Consider the following 9,227-nt stretch of genomic DNA (forward strand, 5'->3'; position numbering starts at 1 on the left):
GTGCTGGGAAAACTGGATAGCTACATGCAGAAGACTGAAACTAGACCCCTACCTCTCACCTCTCACAAAAATCAATTCAAGGTGGATAACAGACTATTTTTTAGGTTTTAATTTAATTTGTCTGCTCTGATCTTATTTCTTTTCTACTAATTTTGAGTGTGGTTTGCTCTCATTTTTCTAGTTCTTTGAGATGCATTGTTAGGTTGTTTATTTGAAACTTTTCTACTTTTTTCATGCAGGCACTTATTGCTACAAACATTCCTCTTATTACTGCTTTTCCTGTATCCCATAGGTTTTGATATATTGTGCTTTCATATTCATTTGTTGCGGGGAGCACAGCCAGTGCTCCCCACAAAAAGCCGGGTCCCTTTGGTAGAGCTGCAAGAGATAAGAAAATAGTAGAAAAATGGAAAACAATGGAAATAAAAGAATACACAGAGACAAAGGTATAGTTTTATAAATTTATAAAGATTATAGGCAAAGCGGGAGCTCAGGGGGCCTTAGATTCTCCGTGAATCTCAAAAAAGCCACGAATGAAGTCTTACATGGTCACTTATAGGTAACAGTGGTCGGTTGCCAGGGGTAACAGATTTACATAACAGCAGGTAGTTCCTCTTAGGTTAACAGATTTTCAAAAGGCTTTTACAGATCCCTTAACTAATTCTATCTACATGAACAAATGGTTACAAAATCTTTCAAAGATTAATTTCTAAGTTCTAAGGTAGATTTATCACTTAACAGAGGGGTTAAACCGAGATACATTGGCTCCATATTTTCTTTATCAGGTTATTGTGAATGGAGACAGGTAGTCTGGAGTTTTAAGCAGGAACTGCCCCTTGCCTTTAGCCATAGGCGGGCTGTTCGGGCAGCTGTCTGTTCCGGACGGGCACTCTTTCATCAGCTCTCATCCTGTAGTTTTTAACAGATTCACCTTGCTTTACAAAGCAAATCCAAACCTTTAGGCCTGAGAAACGTCTTGTGGGATACAGCCACTACTGTCTTTCAGAAACGCCCTCCCGAGTGCAAGAACATTTGAAATGCAAACCAACACGTTCACATATTCCTTCAGGGCAAAGCTCTGAAAAACTCCCGAGACAAATCCTGTCTGTGAACACATTTATATTAATTCGTGGAGCAACAATTTGTTTTGAGAAATTTTTAAATTTTCTTGTTAATCTCTTCATTGACTCATTTGTCATTCAGGAGCATATTGTTTAATTTCCATGTGTTTGTATAGTTTCCAATGTTCCTCTTGTTATTGATTTCTGGTTTTATTACATTGTGGTTAGAGAAAATACTTGGTATGATTTCAGGATTTTTTTGAATATTTTAAGAGTTGTTTTGTGGCCTAACCTATGGTCTGTCCTTGAGAATAATCCATGAGCTGAGAAGAAGAATGTGTATCCTGCAGGTGTTGGTTGAAACGTTCTCTAAATATCTATTAGATCCATTTAGTCAACAGTGCAGATTAAGTCCAATGTTTCATTGTTGATTTTCTGTCTGGATGATCTGTCCAATGCTGAAAGTGAAGTGGTCTCTGACAATTACTATATTAGGGTCTATCTCTCTCTTTAACTCTGATAATATTTGCTTACATATCTGGGTGCTCCAGTGTTGGGTGCAAATATATTTAGAATTGTTATATCCCCTTGCTGACTTGACCCATTTATCTGTAGTGAGCTGAGATGCTTTGAAGGGTTAAAGAATAAAAAGGTATAATGCAATTATAGTTGCTAGGGAACTTTAATGAGCGCTATTTGCTTCTGTACAAAGCTTGCGGTTAGCAATTGTTAGACTTCAGGGCCTGATCGCCCTACGCGAAGTATGTCAAGGGTTCAACTTATGATCAATGTGTAACTGGAAGAATGTTCTGTGTTTAATCTATAACTTAGATTGTGCTTTACTTCAATGATTGTAATCTGTCTTTGGGCACCAGAGATCTGTGAGAACAGCCAGATCTCAGGACTCTGTATCATTGAAATATTAATTGTACATTCTACCTTTGTTTCCTTTGTTTTAGAGTACCTGTTCTATGGCACGTAGCCCCCCTCAAATTAGTATAAAATTCCTGTAGAAGCAAAAGACTGGTGCCATCCTCTCGTACTGCTTTTACGCAGGCAGAGGTGGTCGCTGGCCAGCTAATAAAGACTCTCAATTTGGCTCCATTAAATTCTCTCGTGGTCTGTTCGCGCCCTCCACACTACAACAATCAGTGTATAATGGCCTTCTTTGTCTCTTTCTAGAGTATTTGTCTTAAAATCTATTTTATCTGATAGAAGTATAGCTACTCCTACTATTTTCTTTCCATTTGCGTGGAATATCTTTTTCGATCCCTTATTTTCAGTCTATGTGTTTCTTTATAGGTGAAGTGTGTTTCTTGCAGACAACATATAGTGGCTTTTTTTTTTTTTAATCCATCAGCCACTCAATGTCTTTCTATGGGAAAGTTTAGTTCATTCACATTCAATGTTATTATTGATACGTAAGGACTTACTCCTGTATTGTTGTTTTTTGATTTCCGGTTGTTTTGTGGTCCTCTCTTTCTTCCTTCCTTCCTGTTTTCCTTTGTTAAAAGTGATTTTATCTGGTAGTGTGTTTTAATTTCTTACTTTTTATTTTTGTGTAACTGTTGTAGGTATTTTGATTTGAGTTTACCATGAGGCTTTCAAAAAACATTTTATAACCAATTATTTAAACACATGACAACTCTTCTTACAAACAAATAAGAAATGAGAAATCTAACAGAAATTCTACCCTTTACTCCACCTCTCCTTTTAACATTTTCTTCTTTCCATCCATATCTTTTTATACTATCTATCTCTCCAAAAGTTGTTGTAGTTATTTTTGGTAGATTTGTCTTTTAGTCTTCCTACTCAAGGTATAAGTGGTTTATATACTGCAATCTCAACAATAGAGTATTCTGTATTTGTGTACTTACTATTACCAGTAAGTTTTATACCTTTAGATGATGTCTTACTGTTCATTAATGTCTTTTTCTTTCAGACTGAAGGACTCCTTTTAACATTTCTTGTAGGACACATCTGCTGTTGATGAAATCCCTCAGCTATTGTTTGTCTGAGAAAGTCTTTATTTTTCCTTCATGTTTCAAGTATATTTTTGGAGGGTGTAATATTCTAGTGTTAAGGTTTTTTTTCATCATCACTTTGAATATATCATGCTGCTCTCTCCTAGCCTGTAAGGTTTCCAGTGAGAAATCTGCTGCCAGGTGTATTGGAGCTCCTTTACATGTTCTTTCTTTCTTTTTTCTTGCTTCCCTTGGCACCCTTTCTTTATCTGTGACCTTTGGGAGTGTGATTACTAAATTCCTTGAGGTAGTCTAGTTTGGGTTAAATCTGCTTGGTGTTCTGTGATCTTCTTGTACGTGAATATTGATGTCTTTCTCTAGGTTTGAAAATTTCTCTGTTATTTCTTCAGTAAACTTTCTACTCTAGTCTTTCTCCGTCTACCTCCTTTTTAAGGCCAATAACTTTTAGATTTGCCCTTTAGAGGGTATTTTCTAGATCTTGTATACATGCTTTAGTCTTTTTATTCTTTTTTGTTTTTTTTCTTCTGATTGTGTATTTCTGAATAGCCTGTCTTCAAACTCACTAATTCTTTCTTCTACTTGGTCAGTTCTGCTATTGAGAGACTCTGATTCATTTCTCAGTTTGTCAATTGAATTTTTAAGATACAGAATTTCTGCTTGATTTTTTAAAAATTATTTCTATCTCTTTGTTCAATTTCCCTGAGAGGCTTCTGAATTCCTTCTCTATGTTTTCTTGAGGATCACTGAGCTTCTTCAGGATAGCTATTTTGAATTCTTTGTCTGAACAGACACATATCTCCATCACTCCAGGATTGTTCACTGGTACCTTATTTAATTCGCTTGGTGAGGTCATGTTTCCCTGGATGTTCTTGATGCTTGTGGATGTTTGTCTATATCTGGGCATCGAAGAGATAGGCATTTATTTTAATCTTCACAGTCTGGGCCTGTTTGAACCTGTCCCTTTTGAGAAGGCTTTCCAGATAGTCAAAGGAAATTGAATGTTGTGATTTAAATCTTTGGTCACTGCTGCTGTATTAGCACTGGGTGTGCCCCAAGCCCAGTAATGCTATTACTCTTGTATACTCCTAGTGGTACCACCTTGGTGGACTTGAGTAAGATACAGGAGAATTCCTTGGATTTCCAGGCAAAGTCTCTCACTCTCTTCCCTCACTCTCTGTGCTGGGCTGCTGGAGTTGGGAGAGGAGTGACATGGGTACTCCCCTGTGGCCACTAGCACCAGGTGACACCTAAAGCCAGCTTAGTCTCACCCATCTTTGTATGTCTATTACAGGCTCTTGCTTTGTGTTTACCCTGAGCCTTACATAAGACGTTGTATACTTAAAACAGACTATTTTAAGCTGAGAAATTAATTTTGGTTATATATACAAATTCTACACTTTTACTGTCCCTCTCCTGTGCTTTATGTTTTTGGTATCACTATTTACATTTTTAAATAATTCATATCTGTTAACAAATTATTGTAGCTATTGTTTTTTAACAGCTTTGTCTTTTAACCTTTATACTAGACATATATTTGATTTACCCACCACTGTTACAGTATTAGAGTGTTTTGAATTTGACAGTGTACTTTCTTTTACCAGTGAATTTTAAACTTTCATATTTTTTAAATGTTATTAATTAGCATCATTTTCCTCCAGCTTGAGGAAATCACTTTAGCATTTATGGTAAGTCAAGTCTAGTGGTGATAAACTTTCTCAACTTTGCTTTGTCTGAGAAAGTCTTTATCTTCCCTTTATTTTTGAAAGATAGGTTTTCTAGGTAAACTATTTTTGGTTAGCAATTTTTTCCCCTTCAGGATTCTGAATAAATTATTCTACTCCCTTCTGGACTATAAGATTTTTGCTGAAAAATATCTGCTTAGAGTCTTTTTGTGGTTCCCTCATATGTAACAAGTCACTCTTCCCTGACTGCCTTCAGAAATTTATCTTATTCTTTTATTTGGTACATATTTTGCTGTTTATTCATTTTCCTTGACTCTCTGTGGTAGTTTCTGTGCATTAGATAAGACAACTATTTCTGCCTGTGTTGTTTCCACTGACCTGATAGAGGAGAAAGACCTCACCAATATGTCCACCCAGAAATGCTAAGGTACATCTCAAATCTTTGTGTTTGTCCAAATTGCTGTCTCTGTTTTTGGTGAGTTAGGAGAGTAGGATGTGCCATGTCCTGTTAGTACCACAAGACAGTTAAGGTAGAAGCCAGACCCTCTAGATGTAGTTGGAAAATTGAGGTGTGTGTTCCAGTTTAATCTATCATCATACTGACACTGAGAATGGGTGTTTATTTCCCACTCTCTCTGCACTAGATTGGGGAGAGGATCTGCAGCACATGCATGTATTCATGTTTAGACTGTATCTTTTGGTGCTCAGGGACAGCTGCTAGAAGTGGGTCTGCTTCATATCTACCTTTTTTTTTTTAAACCTGTGTGATCTAGGGGACTCAGGAATGCAGAGGCCTACCAATTCCCAGAGCCAGGTGGTTAAGGATGCAGTACTTTGGGTGAGAGCTACAGAAATTATGGCACTCAGTTTATGGACAAACTCCTTCCAAGATGAGTGGGTGGACTTGGATTTATCACTGGGGAGAGCCCAGGAGAAGTCTCAGCAAGTGACAACCTTTTGCTCAGGCTTCCAGAGGTCTACTGTTTGTTGGTTCAGTTTACTCCCTGATGCAGGCTAGTTAGAAGCTCAGTTGTCAAAGCAACAGTTTGCAGAGTATGCTAACATGTCTTTTCTGAGGAGAAGCTGAGATCTTTGAGTGTTAGCTCTTTATTCGCCTTGATTTCAGGGGATAAAGCCCATGAAGTGCTTGGGCATCTGTATAATATCAGAAATTTTTCTGAGATCTAGAGAGACTGCTGTATGCCTACTTCCTTCTGATCCCAGAGTTGGTTAATTAAGTGCCTGATTATGGTGAACCTTACAGTTAGGGCATTATATATGTGTTCTAAATCATCTTGTCCCCATGGAGAAGCTGGGTGTTGGGAATCCCTTCACAATCGTATGGTGCAGTGCCCAGGGCAGGGTTACTGCACAAGTATGCTGCACCTTTTTATTCCCAGTTGATGTGGATATTTTATCAGTTTCTCAGTGCACAGGAGTCTCTCACCTCATTTTAGACTTTCTCTCAGAAGTAATTGATCCATGAATAGATATTTATTTGATACATCCATGGATGGAGGGAAAGACTGGAGCCTCCTGTTCCACAATGTTGCTATTGTCACACTCCTAGAATGGGAAGTGTTGATTTTGGCTTATAACATCTTTCAAGATATGTCTTTAGTTTACTCATTTCTATCAATTAATATTGTATGTGTGTACAAACAAGAGAAAAATCAATTAACAATGGCTTAAAGAAATAGTGTGTTTATTTATTTCGCATTCAAGGAGTTACACGTTGGTCAGTCCAGACCTAGTAATGTAGACCTTAATCATCATGAAACCAAGTGCCTGCCATTTTTCATTTTCACACTTAATACATGAGCATCTTGATGTTCAAATACTCATGTTCCAAGATGATGTCTACACCACCTCTACCTTTACATATGTGTTTTGAATAAGAAGAAGGAAAGAGAGGAATGCTATCAGCAGGTTCCAGATTATGTGTCATTGACAAGAAATATGTTTCATGGCCAACATAGCTGCAAGAGAGACTGGGAAATAGAATTTTTATGCAAACAACGGATAAGTAGGAGTAGGAAAATGAAGACTGGGTCAACTAAACTACATTCTCTGCCATAATGATTTTGCCATAATAGTTGTTGGAGTCTTAATACTGTACTCTCCAGTTTCTAAGTTTGCTTATCTTTGGCACAATTTGATTTATTTTGAATTCATTGTTCTTAAATATGTTGTTAAACTTTTTTGAAGTAATTATATAATCAAATAATTTTTAGGAAAAGCAAAATCTACAGTCCAAATTTACTATTGAAAACTTGCTCTCCACCGTAACAGATGTGTTTTGAGCTGGAATAGAGACAACGAGCACCACCTTGAGATATGGACTCCTGATCCTGCTGAAGCACCCAGAGGTCACGGGTATGACCACATATAGTGAGCAGGTGAATTCACAAAAGATGTTGGGAAGACTCTGCTAGTGTCCTTCTCTGAGAAAGCTTTTTTTTTTTTTAATTCAGCATATTATGGGGGTACAGATCTTTAGGTTATGTATGTTGCTCTCTTGCCCCCCCCCCAAGTCCGAGTTTGAAATATGTCCATTCTTCGGGTGGTGCACATTGAACTCTTTGTGTATGCAAATACCCGTCCCCTCCTCCCTCCTCCCCCCTCCCCCCTCCCCCCTGCCCAACATCCAATAGATGTTATTCTTATATGTGCATTTATGTGTTGATCAGTTAATACCAATTCGATGGTGAGTACATGTGATGCTTGTCTTTCCATTCTTGGGATACCTCACTTAGTAGAATGTGTTCCAGCTCTATCCAGGAGTATACAAGAGGTGCTATATCACCATTGTTTCTTAAAGCTTTTTTTTTGTTGTTTTTAGAGAAGCTTCATTATTAAAATTTCTGTGACACTGGCTGTAAGTTGTTCAAATATGATGAAGGGATAAAAACGAGACAAATTTGCACAACAGGGAAGAGTGACTGACAGAAGTGAAGACAGTGTGAGCAGTAGCAAAAGTAATAAAGCTTTGAATTTTAGTGACAAATACTCTGGATAAAGTGTCTGGATTTCATGGGAACAGGTTTGTACCAGGCACAGGCATCACGAACTGGCCTAAGATTATATATCTTTTTCTTAAGAACAGACCACTTTTTTCTTTTTGAGATGAGCAGAAATTTTATTTCACTTACAGCCAGGTGTACAAAATTCTGTTTTCAAGCAGGACAGAGCACTTTGAATGGTAGGTATGTTCTTACAGATCTTCCCTAATTCTGAAAATGCAGTGTTTTAATGCTGGAGCAGGAAAGATGGAAACTCTATTTATTGAAGCTTATAGTGGATGTTCTAGAAATTTGATGAGATGGCCTGAGAAAATTTCCATCATCTGGAAAGCATTTTAAAAGGCTAGATCTATAATAAAAGTGTATGTTATTTAGTTAAGATGTGCCTAGGGAATATAATTATTACAGAAATCTGAGTCCAGAAAAATGATATTTGCCAATATAAGAATTTTTCTTAGGGTTGACCATTTTATCTTTTATAAACAACTTTTTTCCCAATATTTTGTATTTACTTACCTATAAGCAGATTCTGGTTCTTCATAGCATGTTCACCACATACGTTATGTTTTTCTGGGTCAGGATCCTATTGAAATGATGATAAATTGATTATAAATGGGAATCACTCCTGTTTAAGTTGGAGTAGAGGAGTATTAGAAAGAGCCGTCAAGTATTTAACAAACTTCTGAAACACAGAGAGGAGACAGAGGGATGATAACCAATTCAGCAGAGAGATTGGGTTATAACCTAAATGTCATAAGAAGAAGAGTTATCATGGATCAACAGGCCAATTTGTGCAGCTACAATCCCCACAAGGCTCAGGATTTAAAAGAACCAAGACCCAAAGAAGGTAGAGGGAGAATGAGGCAGAAAACAGGAAGCTCCTCTACATGGGTTCCCTTTCTACAACTCTATTTATCAGGTAACTCTCCCCTCCCCCTGCTGCCCCCACAAGAAGGGGAAGCTTACTTTCTTCAGAAACTAAAACTAAAAGGTCCTGCACCCAGGGACACCAGAGAGAGACAGGGAAAGAGAGATGGGCAGGGATGATAAGAAGAGTTAAGTAAGAGTCTACTTGAATTCTGAGGCCCTTAGCTCCTTTCTCCATTTTGTTCCGAAAACTCAGCAGCCAGTTGTAAATTCCAGAGAATGAACCACACCAGTGGAAAGACTGTCGCTCCATGAATTAATATTAAACGTGTTTTGGGACAGGATTTGTCTTAGGAGTTTTACAGAGCTTTGCCCTGAAAGAATATGTGAACGTGTTGGTTTGCATTTCGAATGCTGTTACACTCGGAAGGGCGTCTCCGAAAGGCAGTAGCAGCTGTATCCCACGAGGCGCCGCGTTTCTCAGACCTAAAGAATTGGATTTGCTTTGTAAAGCACAAGTGAATCTGTTAAGAGCTATAGGCTGAGAGCTGACAATGGAGTGCCCTCTGGAACAAACAGCTTCCCGGAAACGACAGCTTTCCGAATGGC

The 9,227-nt window shown here is 37.9% G+C and overlaps 1 protein-coding gene across 1 annotated transcript in view; it reads left to right on the forward strand.

Annotated features, from left to right (window-relative positions):
- LOC105822660 (cytochrome P450 2C18-like) overlaps nucleotides 1-9,163 on the forward strand; it is a 74,805-nt gene extending 65,642 nt beyond the window's left edge. The window contains 2 exon segments of the mRNA XM_012659669.1: nucleotides 6,963-7,104; nucleotides 8,961-9,163. Coding sequence (XP_012515123.1) covers nucleotides 6,963-7,104; nucleotides 8,961-9,163 — 345 coding nt within the window.
- The last annotated feature ends 64 nt before the right edge of the window (nucleotides 9,164-9,227 follow it).

This window comes from Propithecus coquereli, unplaced genomic scaffold (genome assembly GCF_000956105.1).
Source record: "Propithecus coquereli isolate 6110/MARCELLA unplaced genomic scaffold, Pcoq_1.0 Scaffold63, whole genome shotgun sequence".
NCBI classification, from domain to species: domain Eukaryota; kingdom Metazoa; phylum Chordata; class Mammalia; order Primates; family Indriidae; genus Propithecus; species Propithecus coquereli.